Genomic DNA, 13,034 nt, shown 5'->3' with positions numbered 1-13,034 from the left:
AAACTTAGCTTGTAAATAATTTTGTATGTACGGACTTAACTTTTTTACTTACTGTTAACCCTAAGTATACGGATATAACAATGTATTGTTTCGCCTGTTGGAATCATATATTTATTTGAAAAGATCTTTGAACTCTTGCAAATCCCGCTGGTGCTGCGACATGGCCTGCATGCTGGGCCCCAATTGCAGGGCGCCGGGCAATTTGCTGGCCTCCAGCTTGACTCCCAGCTCGATGAGGGCCGCGATGAGCCTGGTGGTGTACAGCACCGGGCCGCCCACCAGATGCAGGAAATCGTAGTGCTTGTCGCGGCGCGTGCTGAACAGGATTCGCTTGGACACAAAATCCCCATAGTTGCTGATGCGTCCAACGCAAACGTAGCGCTTCAGGGATGGCGCATATACCTCAATGCTGGCACGCAAACTCTCCGCCGGCGTTAGCCTCTCGGCAGTGACGTACACAATCCGGAAGGGTATATCCAGGGATTTGTAAAAGTCGATGGCCAGATTTAGCACGTGCTCGAGTGCTGCATCGGCTTCGGCCTCGGTCTGGGTGGCCACCAGGCTTTGCACCGCGTTCGTTTGCGTGGCCGTGTACAGACTGGGCGTGGGCCCGTAGGCCAGCGCCTCCTCGCGATTATAGCTGCGCCCGCAGGCGACATAGCGCAACGGCAGCACCGAAGGATATACGCACAGCTTGGTCAGGGTGCCGAGAAAGCTTTCGAATGCGCCGCCGCCCGTTAGATATGCGGTATTCAGTTTGTTCAGCAAGTGTTCCTCGCGCACCAGATGGTACTGACTCAGGGGCGTGGCATTGGCCTCCAGCAGCACACAGCGCACAAAGTCCGGATTCGAGGTCTGCACAAAGTCGCCGTGCGTGACGAAGTAGCGTGCCAGCGCCTGCATGGCATCCACATCGAAGTGAGCCGCCTTCTCCATCATGTAGTAGCGATTGTTGTCCACAAAATGCACTAGTTCCTTGCGATCCAAATGCCATGGCGCCTGTGCAACGGCCGGGGGCGGTTTGTGCCTGTAAATGAGCTTCTCCACATTCGTTTGGGGGCAGTGCGAATGCAAGCCATTGGGCAGATGCAAGAAGTCATGGATAAAGTCATCTTCGATGGGATACAGATTTTGTTTCAAGGCTTTCACCTCGTTGCGCAACACCTTGCCACGCGCGCGCAGTTCCTCCAGCTGCCCCGCCGAGCCGCCGGATTTCGTCAGCAGCTTCAGTTCCTTGGTAATCGCATCGCGCTCCTCCTCCAGCCGCAACAGCTGATCGTGGTGTGTTTGATACGTTGCGTACTTGGTGAGCACCTCGTCCAGATTAATGGCCAGGCCACGTCTGGCGATGCTCTGCTCGAGCACTGCTCTGTCGCGGAATGTGCCGGCGAAATCCAGGAATGGCTGCAGCGTCACATAGTTCTCGTTGGCTTTGTCGCCGGTTATGTAAAGTGCAGAAATGTGTCGCTTCAGAAAAAAGCATTGGCTGAACACACCACGAAGCTTTAACATCGGGATGCGTTTGTTTGTTGAATACAAATTTTATTTTTCACGCTCAGAGCTCACGCTCAGCTGTTATATGTTTGCTCAGCTGCGCCAAACAGCTGTTCCCCAAGTAGGCATAACATGTAATGCATGTCTAACACTCTGTTATAACTACATAAAAACAGTCTGTTATATTAACATGGAAGCAAGTTTCAAGCAAAACATCTACTGTTATAGTACAATTTCTGTTGGGAAGTGTTGTTTTACGTTCAGCTATTTCTCGTAACAGCAACCATACCGTAACTGTTATAATAGTATAAAAGTATATACTTGTGGCGCGCTCTAGTGGACATTTTTAGCAACAAACAATTTACATTTTCGCATTTTTTCAGTTAAAAAAAAAACAAGTTTAAGTTTAAAATAGAATAAAAATATATATAAATGTACAATAAAATATAATATTTATTTATTATTTTAAACAAATTTTCAAGTAACAACAGTATAAACAGTATAAAAATACAAAACAAATATTTTACAACAATAATATGAATCACATATAAGTAAAAAGGGCAATTTTTAAAACGTTAAACTAAATTATTTTTGTTGCTAATACTTTGTAGTTGTTGTCGCATTGTCCGGCATCATTTATTGCTATCCAGGACTTCGGCAAAGGACGCAGGCGGCTTAAAATTGAGGACCTCCTTGTAGACGAGCTCCTTCCACTTTTCCAATGTCAAATTCATGTCCTCAAAACTCTGATCATACAAGGGCGAGGTGCTCTCATCACTTGGCTCCGCGTACTTCTGCATATATGGATGAGCAAGTGCCTCCTCGGCCGTAATACGTTTATCGGCGTCCAATTCCAGCATCTTCTCCAGCAAATCAATCGCCATTGGATTGGCATCTTTAAAAACAACCTTGAAGTCTTTGCGTTTCATGGGCGGCAATGAATCTATATAATGCCGTGCGTTATCGGAGGAGATCTTCTGCATGAAATCATTCGGCGGTGTGCCCAGCATTTCCATGATCAGATTCAGCTGGTGTATGTGATCTGTGCCCGGAAACAGTGTGCGCCGCGTGATCAGCTCGGCCATAATACAGCCGACGGACCAAATGTCGACGGTCTGGCTGTAGTGCATCCAGTTGAGCATGATTTCCGGAGCACGGTACCAGCGCGTGGCCACGTAGCCGGTCATCTCGAACTCAGTTGGACGTGCCAGACCAAAGTCCAGAATACGCAGCTCGCAGTCCTCGTTCACCGCAATGTTACACGGCTTCAGATCCCGATGGATAACGCCAGCGCTGTGTATGTACTTAAGACCCCGCAGTATTTGGTAGACCAGGAACTGGACATGATCGTCGGACAGGTTCTGCATTTTGATAATGTTATTCAAGTCCGCGCCCATCAGGTGAGTCACCAGGTAGACGTGCTGAAAGTCTGCCAATGTCGCGTCCGGCGGATGCGGATGAAAGATGTCCAACAAGCCGATAACATTCTCGTGATCCATATGCTTCAATAGCATCAGCTCTCGGTACGCGCGCTTGGCATGCACCGTCGATTGGAAGGGACGCGACAACTTCTTGATGGCGACATCCATGTTGGTGCCACGAATCCTCGCCTTGCACACCTGGCCGTATGCACCAGAACCCACCGGCTGCAACTCCTGGTAGGTTTCAGGGACTTCCCATTCGGTGCGATTGATATCCAATTTGTAAAACTTTTGCATTTTGCACGCGCTCATTTCAACAATTATTATTATTGTGCTATGGGACTCTCCTCAGTACAAATTCGAAAATGATTAGGCTTATCTTGTTTTCAGTCGGCACAAAAATAACAACATTAGCAGCAACAGCCAAACACTGAATGCATATTGCTACGATTTCATGGGCGGGGTGATACACTCATAGGCGCATTTTTGAACCCAGCGCCGAATTGGAAATGCGCTACGGCCGCCAGTTGAGATTAATAGTGTATACCAACTGTAAGTAATCACAAAGCTATTGATCATTTGCTCATATTCAAGAGAGTTTTAAACTATTTAAAAGAAATGTCAGTTAATGGTAACTGAAAAAGAAAGCGTTCAAAACTTTCGTCGTTGCTTAGTTTTTCTCCACTCAACAACAACAACAAAAGCAATCGATGAATCGATAAATCGATAAGTTCGGTTAAGCAGCAGGGTTGCAGCGTTGCCAGCGCGCATTAAATTCGAACAGCTGATACAAATGTAAACATGAGCGAAATGTTACAATAAGCGACTCTCAGCTCGCTCTTGCTAAAATATTTGTAAAGTAGGTGGGTCTTCGCTGCATATACATATATAATATTTTACACTAAATCACAGCGAATGTTATTAAAGCGCCTGCGCGCTGCACACTAATCTTATCAGTAGCATTAATCTAATCTGAGCATAAAAGCTGGGCTATTCGATCTGCGCCTTTTGTGTCAAGAACAGTTAGTTGTGGAAGCCGCAATATAACGGAGTGTGCCAATTCTCTCTTCAAGTCTTAAGCGCAACATTTTCTGAAGTAAGCTGATTAATTAAAGAAAAAAAAAACAACTACTTGTTAATTAAAAATGCAAACCATGCTAAGCAATTTGTGCTTGAGAAAGTTAGACGGCCAAAGTTTGGATGTCACCTCACGCTGTCTCCAGGGGGCAAACGATGACCTTTGGAGCGGCCCTCAATCTCATGCCTTTCGTAGATAGCAGCAGGAAAATCATTTAACTAAAACTAAACTTTTTTAATAAACATTCGATAAGATTAAGCAGGTTCAAAGTGTATTAAAGAAAAAGAAAGAGCATTAATTAATTATTTAAGCGTATTCAAAGGTTTGCTGTAAGAGGAAAACCACCCTTGCTTTTGGCTATAATTCATTTTTTTTTTTTTGTTGCAGTTCATCATGACTTCAACGCTGCTGCCTGGTAATATTGTTTACGGCGGGCCCATACCCGTACGGGTGGCGCAGGATTATCGCTCCTTGGGACAGTTTATTTTGGACAAATACCAGAGCTTTGGCGACCAAACTGTCATGATTGATGCTGTCACTGGCACGGAATATACTGCCAAGTTTATGTACGAATCGATAGTGCGATTGGCCCAAATACTTCAGAAACTGGGCGTCAAGCACAACGATGTCATCGGGCTGTCCAGTGAGAACAGCGTTGGCTTTGCCGTAGCCATGTTTGCCGGATTTGCGGTGGGCGCAACCGTGGCGCCATTAAATGTCACCTACTCCGAACGTGAGGTGGATCATGCCATAAACCTGTCGCGTCCAAAGGTCATATTCGCCTCAAAGATCACCGTTGACCGCGTTGCCAAGGTGGCCAAAAAGAATAAGTTTGTCAAGGCCATTATTGCGCTCAGCGGCTCCTCCAGCAATCATCCAAATGTGCATTCCTTCATGGACTTGATGAACAACGACAAGTACAAAACAAAGCCCGACTTTACATCGCCGGTGGCCAACAAAACCGAGGATGTCGCCCTAATTGTATGCTCCTCCGGCACCACGGGTCTTCCTAAGGGCGTCCAGCTGACACAGTTCAATCTGTTGGCTACGATCGACTCGCAAATGTAAGCTAAATGAATATATATATGTATTTGTTTTTATTTTTTCATGCGTTTCGCTTTTGCTTGCAGCCAGCCCACCATGATGCCTTTCTCGGAGATTACGCTGCTGACTGTCATTCCGTGGTTCCATGCTTTTGGCTGCCTCACGCTCATCACAACGGCCACGATGGGCACGCGTCTCGTCTATTTGCCCAAATTCGAAGAGAATCTATTTCTCTCCGCCATTGAGGTAGCTAAGTCTAAAAACTATATACATGTTTTTAATATTTCGTACATTGCAGAAATACCGCGTTATGATGGCCTTCATGGTGCCGCCACTTATGGTCTTTTTGGCCAAGCATCCGATTGTGGACAAGTATGATCTGTCCTCACTGATGGTCTTGCTTTGCGGCGCTGCACCCCTCAGCCGTGAGACCGAAGATCAAATAAAGGAGCGAATTGGTGTACCCTTCATTCGCCAGGGTTACGGCCTCAGCGAGTCGACGCTCAGTGTTCTGGTGCAGACCGATGACTTTTGCAAGCCGGGCAGCGTTGGCGTGCTGAAGGTTGGCATCTATGCCAAGGTCATTGATCCCGATACGGGCAAGCATCTGGGACCAAACGAACGGGGCGAGCTATGCTTCAAAGGCGATGGCATCATGAAGGGCTACATTGGCGATACCAAATCGACACAGACTGCCATTAAGGACGGCTGGTTGCACACCGGAGATATTGGCTACTATGACGATGCATTCGAGTTCTTCATTGTGGATCGCATCAAGGAGCTCATTAAATACAAGGGCTTCCAGGTGCCACCGGCCGAAATCGAGGCACTTTTGCTAACCAACGATAAGATCAAAGATGCTGCTGTTATCGGCAAACCCGATGAGGCGGCTGGCGAGCTGCCCATGGCGTTTGTGGTCAAGCAGGCGAATGTCCAGCTCACCGAGGAGGATGTGATAAATTATGTGCACGAACGCGCCTCGCCGGCCAAACGGTTGCGCGGCGGCGTACTCTTTGTGGACGAGATACCCAAAAATCCCAGTGGCAAAATATTGCGTCGTGTTCTGCGCGACATGCTCAAGAAGCCAAAATCGAAATTGTAAACCATGTCCATCAGCCATATGTATATGCTATTAAGCCCAGTGAACCTTTGATATGCGACTAAGAGAATAATATTGTACAAAGAACAACTTTTCCATGCGTACGCTTTATTATTACTAAACTTTGTTCTTATCATTTTATTTCGTTTTATAAACTACCAACTGGTTGGATTGTGTTTATGTTTATATATATATATATTTATATATATATAGATACTTGTCTGTATTTGGCTTTTTTAGAGTATTGTATGATGTAATTTAAATCTAAATAAAAACTATTTCCATACATACACACAGATATTCGGCATCGTGTTGCTACCCATTGAATTAGTCGGTAATATACACACTCTGATCCAGTTATGTTTATGAAATTCAACTATATATCCAAGTGTTAGTTACATTTGATCTCTGTCTGAGCTATCAATAACAAGATTTTTATATAAACAACTACATCATATAGTTTATGTAAGTACGACCAACTGTTGTAACAAACATTCGTAAAATTTGTTTTTGTCTGGTTTCATATTGTTTCGGTTCCGGTTGCCTTTTGTCATTTATGTATAATTGAATTATTCACTTTATATATGTATGTGTATATATTTTTTAAATATTTAACTACATGTTTTCTGGCTTGTAAATAGTTTTCCTAATTAACCTTTTTGGAAAAAAGTTTCACACGAGTTTTTTTTCAACTATCTCTCACTGGGTTCTGAGGCGCAGATTCATATTGTGTTTAGTAAATATAGAGCTATATATATATATATATATATATATATATATATGCTTGTATGAGTTCTATAGCATTAGTTCACTAATTATTGTGTATGAAACCTTAAATGTAAGAGAAATGCTTTGGTTTCTATAACGGAAATATCGTATTTTGTGTGTGTAAAATATCTAACGCTTCACTGTGCCACGTTCTTAACGTAGTTCTCTTTGTTGCAATGTTAATCGACTTGGTGCTTGACTTACAATTAAACCTAGTTCGAAAAATTAGTTAAATAAATTCAGTTGTTCATTTCGTTAGTTATTACTTAGGTATATCAAAGAAATGGTGCTGATTTAAATTAGTTATATATCCCCCAACCCACCCCTCTTTCATTTTGGCACAATTTTGACAACGAACGTGTGAGACTGATTGTCAGTTGTGAGCAAAACAATATTATATTTGAGTCAGTGTGTGTGTAAATATTGTTAAAATTATGCTTTGGTCCCCGGGACCAAGTCAACACAGACCTAATAAGTGCATGCGGATTGCTTGGAAATGAATATATAATTGATATAAAAACTTGAGATCCTATAAATGACACGCACACTAACCAAAATCAAGGCGCAAAGACGCAGCAAATTCAATGATCAGACAATTATCTCCATGCGATTTGCCTTGCGCGTGACTTTTGGCGGCCCTTGTGCCAGATCTGATAAGCCGCCGTATTTGAATGAGAAGATGACCGTCTGCTGTCCAAAGTTTGCCTCAAATCTGCAAGAAAAAACAATTTTTATTTCATAGCTATTTATTAATAAAGCCTCGACTACTTACTCGGTACTTATATGTATCTCTGGCGGTTTGCCCGTGGCATTTTGTATGACCAGAAACATTTTGGTAACAATTTCGATGACATGGCCCGTTTGAAACACAAAATCACCCTTTTTGCGACCAAATTCCGACTGTATAGAAATACATTTTTATTAGCTTGGTTAAAAATAAAGTCTTCTTTTCAGTTACCGCTTTCACATGAAACACGGCAATGTCATCCAAATAGGGGCTCAGGGACATGCGATAAATCTCCGAGGCAGGCACTCGATACTTGATCTGAAGCGTGCGCTGGTCCAGCAGAAGCAGCGATGACGTGGACAGCACCAGCAATATGGGCACAAACTGCAAGTACAATAGATATAACATTAATATATAAGCTATAAAGATAATTTAAGGCAAGGAATAGCCAACTAAGAGAAAGCCTGTACACACTAGCTTCTCTGTGCTTCATCCTCTTAGAACTATTCCTTCCCCAACCCAACTTGATTCTAGGTGGTTACAGGTTGTAGAAGCATACCTTGCCACTGGAGCGCGCTATCTTGTTAATGATGTCTGCAAATACAACATACTGATCATTGGTCTCGGCACAAATCTTCTTCCACTGCTGATTGTGGCGCAGGCGCACATAGTCGCCCACAAAGGGATGTGCCACGCTGCAAATTAAAAATATATATTTTGATTAGCAGAGCTTTGACATATTTACGTGAGCGAGGACTGACCTGCGCGCATAGGATGCCTTGCGATCCTTGAATATAATGCTGGCAGTCACTTTTTCTCTCATGCGATTGCGAGCCGTTTGATCAAATGAGTTGCGATAAATGTAGCACTTCCAACGATGGTAGATGGCGCGCAGCAGACGTGATGCATCCGCCAGAAAACCAGGCGCCGCTGGCCATTCCAAGGAAAGCGGACTCAGCGTGTTCGGCGGCAGACGCAAGGGAATGGTGAGCAGATACTGTCGGATCTTCCACTGGTGATAGTTACGCGCAATGACATCGACGGCCCATTTGACTTGGCGCTTGTACTTCAGAGAACGATATTCCTCGCGTGCCTGCCAAAAGTTGGTCAAAACAAACGATAAGTATTTATGCATTAATTGAGTTTCTGGGTGGGGTATGAGTGGGAATAAGAACATGCAATGCTTACGACACGATATAAACTCCACAAGTGCCTACGGCCCGTGAAGGGAATGCCGAAACGGCACTCCTACATATATAAAAATGAAAAAAATCATATATAGAAATATGTACATCTTATTTTGTGATAGGCATGCAAATGCTGCAGTGCAGCAGCTACTTACACGCCACGTGCGCCACGCACTTGAGATGACCATTTGGCTGTGACGCATGCGCCTATAACGCTTTCTGGCATGATACATACGAAACATCTTCTGTATGAGCACGGCCAGCTCGGAGATGCGCAGCCGGCGAAACTGTTCCAGCTCGTAGACGGTGCGCGGACTGCGCACGAACACATTCTTGGTGCCGAGCGTAAACTCAGCCGACGGCAGCGGCAGATTGCGTATGATCAGAGCAATGCCCTCCACCTGGCTGCCGCCATGGAAATGCGGCCAGGTCAAACTGTTGAGCAGCTTGTAGCGTTGAAAGAACTTGACGTGCGGCAAATGGTAACAGTGTCCAGTGCGACAGAGATGCACCAGCGGCATCAGAGACATGTAACGCACCTGATGCTGCACCAAGGCCAAATCGAACTGATGCGACTGCTTGCATTCGTTGGGCTTAATGCAGAACACATAATGGGCGCGACGATGCTTCACAATGGCCAACAGAGTTTGGAGCTGCGTGCGTATATTGGTGCTCATAGTTGTTGGCTTTTTGCTGGCCTGCCGGCGCGGATTTCCCTCCGGGAATAGGCTCTGCACCAGCGACAGTTGGCTCTGATAGAAGGCAGCGCTTATATATTTCGGCAGCATGTCGGAGTTCTTTTCCAAAAACCGATGTACAGAATAGTTAACAACGTTGGCAAAGTGGCGAATTCTTTGGAATGGAATAAACATTTTTAGTTACGGTCTAGCTATGCTAGAATGGACTTACTTAAAGCACATGGAATTGCTGCCGCTGGTCATGAAATTGGGATGGCCGGCGCAGCATTGCTGTATGCGCAGCAGCAGTGACTCGTTGTTGTTCAGATGGGGTTCGTTGATTAGACTTAAGATGCCATAGCTGGGCTTATCGATCAGTTCGCATATGGACTCGTTGTCAAAGTAATCGATGCGCGACCAATCCAGGCCCTCCCGCAAATAAAGCTCCTGCTCTGAGCGCAACACATTGAACACAAAATTCTGTTAAGGAAGAAGACTGGTTAATATAATTGCCAAAAATTGTGGCACATTTCTGCTGACTTGCCTGATGTATCTTTTCGGCACTGTAGTTAATGGCAAACTGCTCGAAGGAATTATGATCCAGCACCTCAAAGCCATAGAAGTCGAGCAGGGCTAGATTCTTTTCACGCTGCGTGGACTTCATTGTCTCATTGATCTTATTCACCAGCCAGGTAAACAGGCGACTGTAGAGCGTACGACAGAGCGTGTTCCGATTGCTGGCAGCCTGTCTGGCATCCATTTCACAGCCAACATCCTCCTGTGTGCTGCTCGTGCTGTTCGCTCGCGTCAGGCAATTGATTAAAATTTGAGCTTCTAAATTGAGCAACTGCGCTGTTTCTTGCACTTCTACAAGAACAAGAACTTATATTTGGTTTTTTAGCTTAGTTTTGGGACATACCGTAGACATTCGAAACCTGACAGCCTTCGGTGCCATCAATGTTGGTCACGGGCACAAACATGAAGTTGCCCAGCTTCAGGACCACGGCAATAACCCGAAAAATAGAGTTCGTTTCATCACAGCTCAAACCAAGCACGTCCAGAGAGCGCTGGAAATGTAATTAATTTGTTGAATCTACTTTGATATAATAATAAATTACAACTGACCTTTGTGTAATGAAAATTTGCTCGATCCTCTTCCATGGCAGTTGTATTCCGCAGCAGTTCATACTTTTCCACATTGCGAAACAGCTTCAGAGATTCTTTAAACAAAATTATTAGTTAATTAAATAAGATTTGTCATTGGGAACAAACTTACTTAGTAACTGGAGATCCGCGCCCAACAGCAGCTGGTAAAATATGTGAAAATTGCGCTCGCCAATCATGGTATCCGTGATGCGAGTCTAAATAGAGATCATAAAACAAAAAGTATACAGAGGGGTCAATATATTATTAATAGCTGATATATCGTTCAATTCAAACCTTTTCCAACATATCTTATGCGAGTTAGACATGGAAACAATTTCATAGTAATGTATTTTAATTTCAATTTAAGAGATTCATCTTTAGCTACTTACAGTGGGTTATGTGAACACCCATGGGATCTCCCTTGAAGTCGATTTCAATGTCAAACAGTTTGCCCTGAAAGCAAGCAATAACCATATATTAATATTAACTAACAGCTGGGCAAAGAGAAACGCCTTACATATCTACTGGAGTTGTTGTTCTTTAGTGTGCAGGCATTGCCCATGGCCTCCAGGAAGACATCCGCGCAGGTGACGCACTCGCGCAGCCGCTGGCTGGGTGACTTGTGGCGTCGATGCAACGAGGAGCTGACCGAGGGCGTGGGCGAAACATTGGCGCTGCCAAGCACCTTGCTCAGCTTGTGTGCATCGTACAGCGATATACGCTGCGTGGAGCCCGTGGACAGCTGTCGCTCCGCTTGGCTTTCGTTTGAGTGCTGTCGCACCAGATTCGAACAGCTACCGCGTTGCGGTTGCTGCAGTTGGTTGGCAGTAGACAGGCGGCTATTGCTGCCCCGCAGCAATATCAGAGCGGCATCGCGCTCCTCCTTCTCCAGGCTTTGGGCGCGTGTGCATTTGCTATGGCCGCACTGACGACAGCCGCCGTGCAAGTACTTGGGCGACGTGCTGGACGAGCCCGTTCTCGAGGCTGTCCCGGCCAGCGGCCCATAGTTGGCAGTGCAGGTGTTGACTTGTATCTGTTGATGCTTGAAGCATGATTTCGTTGGATGCAAATATCCATGGGAAGCGGCCGATTCCAGCAGCGTGCTGATATTCTCAGTGCTTTTGTGATGCGAAAAGTCAAAGTCAACAATTTTTTCACGCATATTGCGCCTGGCTTGCCGCTCGATGCTCTCGGCACGCATTCGCGAGCGCTGTGTCGCACCTGGCCCCGGACCCGGACCCGGTGACGGCGACTGGCGACGTGAATTGGATGTGCTGCCTTGACTGGTTGCGGAAGCTGCGCTGTTTTTGCATATGATAAAATTGGCGGTGCCAGAGCAGCTGCTCGAGGCGCGTCGGTGGGCATGCATGCCCATGCCGCTCGTTGAGCTGCCGGAGGACTGTTTGCGTAGTTCATTTGGGTTGCCAGTGCAAGGCGCACGATCCTGTATGTGTGTAAGAAAATTGACAATCATTTTAAAGGTCTCCGTTTTGCCAGCGCCTCCCTCGCCAGTGAGCAGCACACACTGGTCCTCGCTCTGATTCTTGAGAGACTGATAAGCCAAATTGGTAAGCCCATAGCTGTCGAGGATTATACGATTATATTACAGGGATTATTCTCAAAGCAGGACACTTACATGTGTGGTGGCAGCTGAAAAATGCCTTTATTGCCATAGTTGCGTATATTCTCCAGCGAATGCTCAGATATGTGATGATATGGATTCAAAGCCACAACAGAAGTTCCAATGTAGGTCTAAAGGCGAGACATCAAATGTGATCCAAGGTGATTCTCTGGATTACTTACATATATATGATCGCGCTTGTAACGCTGATGTATGTTGCTTATGAAGCTATCCTCGGACAGGTTTTCCAGCAGAACTGAGTCCCAGGTGCCAATCTCCTGTTCCATTTTGCCCTGTCCAAGCCCTTGCAACGTGTACGGCAAAAACAACAACAACAACAACAACAACAAATGCAAATGCAAAGCATAACATTTGAATTTATCAACTGCAACTGCAAAGAGAATCAAGAAACGTTACAAATGTGGCATAATTGCATAAATTATCATAAACACATTTGTGTTTTGATTTTCTGATTGAATTATTGATTTTAATTTTCAGCCTCTGCGAAGACAGCAACAGTGTGTAATACATGTACATAGGCTTTTCAATTTATTAACTATTGCCGCCTTTACTTTGATAAGTTAAATAATATGTTACTTGGCCAACATTCATCACATTTATATGCATTTATATGGAACATTTTGTCACTGTAACAGCTTTGTTTACCTTTTCACACAATATTTGGGCATTTTGTAGCAAAATGCAATGCACAACGGTACTTACGTACCTACGTAATGGCAAAGTCAGCTACGTAACGGAAAAGCGACACGTA

General features: G+C 44.9%; 4 protein-coding genes across 8 annotated transcripts; 1 reads left to right on the top strand and 3 right to left on the bottom strand.

Annotated features, from left to right (window-relative positions):
- Positions 1-92: 92 nt before the first annotated feature.
- LOC115764093 (serine--tRNA synthetase-like protein Slimp) lies at positions 93-1,578 on the bottom strand. The gene has a single exon (XM_030706946.1). It carries the CDS (start codon positions 1,510-1,512, stop codon positions 112-114), a length of 1,401 nt encoding a protein of 466 aa, XP_030562806.1. The 5' UTR covers positions 1,513-1,578; the 3' UTR covers positions 93-111.
- Positions 1,579-1,985: 407 nt separating this feature from the next.
- Positions 1,986-3,455, bottom strand: LOC115763969 (mitogen-activated protein kinase p38a-like). Its single transcript, XM_030706768.1, has one exon. The coding sequence runs from the start codon at positions 3,225-3,227 to the stop codon at positions 2,127-2,129; it is 1,101 nt and encodes a 366-aa protein (XP_030562628.1). The 5' UTR covers positions 3,228-3,455; the 3' UTR covers positions 1,986-2,126.
- A 372-nt stretch (positions 3,456-3,827) lies between these two features.
- On the top strand, positions 3,828-6,808 carry LOC115763968 (4-coumarate--CoA ligase 1). The gene is made up of 4 exons (XM_030706767.1): positions 3,828-4,011; positions 4,381-5,057; positions 5,124-5,283; positions 5,336-6,808. The coding sequence occupies exons 2-4, from the start codon at positions 4,387-4,389 to the stop codon at positions 6,137-6,139; spliced, it is 1,635 nt and encodes a 544-aa protein (XP_030562627.1). The 5' UTR covers positions 3,828-4,011; positions 4,381-4,386; the 3' UTR covers positions 6,140-6,808.
- Positions 6,809-7,166: 358 nt separating this feature from the next.
- LOC115763966 (unconventional myosin-Ia) lies at positions 7,167-12,812 on the bottom strand. 5 transcript variants are annotated; one of them, XM_030706764.1, is made up of 18 exons: positions 12,445-12,800; positions 12,278-12,393; positions 11,159-12,221; positions 11,031-11,094; positions 10,936-10,949; positions 10,772-10,856; positions 10,621-10,715; positions 10,415-10,562; positions 10,040-10,362; positions 9,728-9,975; positions 8,974-9,670; positions 8,820-8,879; positions 8,393-8,724; positions 8,191-8,326; positions 7,863-8,015; positions 7,677-7,804; positions 7,457-7,616; positions 7,167-7,393 (listed from the first exon to the last, which is right to left on the bottom strand). In XM_030706764.1, exons 1-17 carry the CDS (start codon positions 12,547-12,549, stop codon positions 7,493-7,495), a joined length of 3,891 nt encoding a protein of 1,296 aa, XP_030562624.1. In that variant the 5' UTR covers positions 12,550-12,800; the 3' UTR covers positions 7,167-7,393; positions 7,457-7,492. The 5 variants fall into 5 exon arrangements, 4 of the variants coding, with proteins under 4 accessions (XP_030562624.1, XP_030562623.1, XP_030562625.1 ...); XM_030706763.1 differs by having other exon boundaries at positions 7,167-7,616; XM_030706765.1 differs by lacking the exon at positions 8,820-8,879 and having other exon boundaries at positions 7,167-7,616; positions 12,445-12,799.
- Between the last annotated feature and the right edge of the window lie 222 nt (positions 12,813-13,034).

This window comes from Drosophila novamexicana, unplaced genomic scaffold, assembly GCF_003285875.2.
Source record: "Drosophila novamexicana strain 15010-1031.04,08,12 unplaced genomic scaffold, DnovRS2.1 tig00000817-arrow-arrow-pilon, whole genome shotgun sequence".
Lineage (NCBI taxonomy): Eukaryota > Metazoa > Arthropoda > Insecta > Diptera > Drosophilidae > Drosophila > Drosophila novamexicana.
The sequence above is the reverse complement of the archived record's forward strand: the minus strand, read 5'-3'. Positions and strand labels throughout refer to the sequence as shown.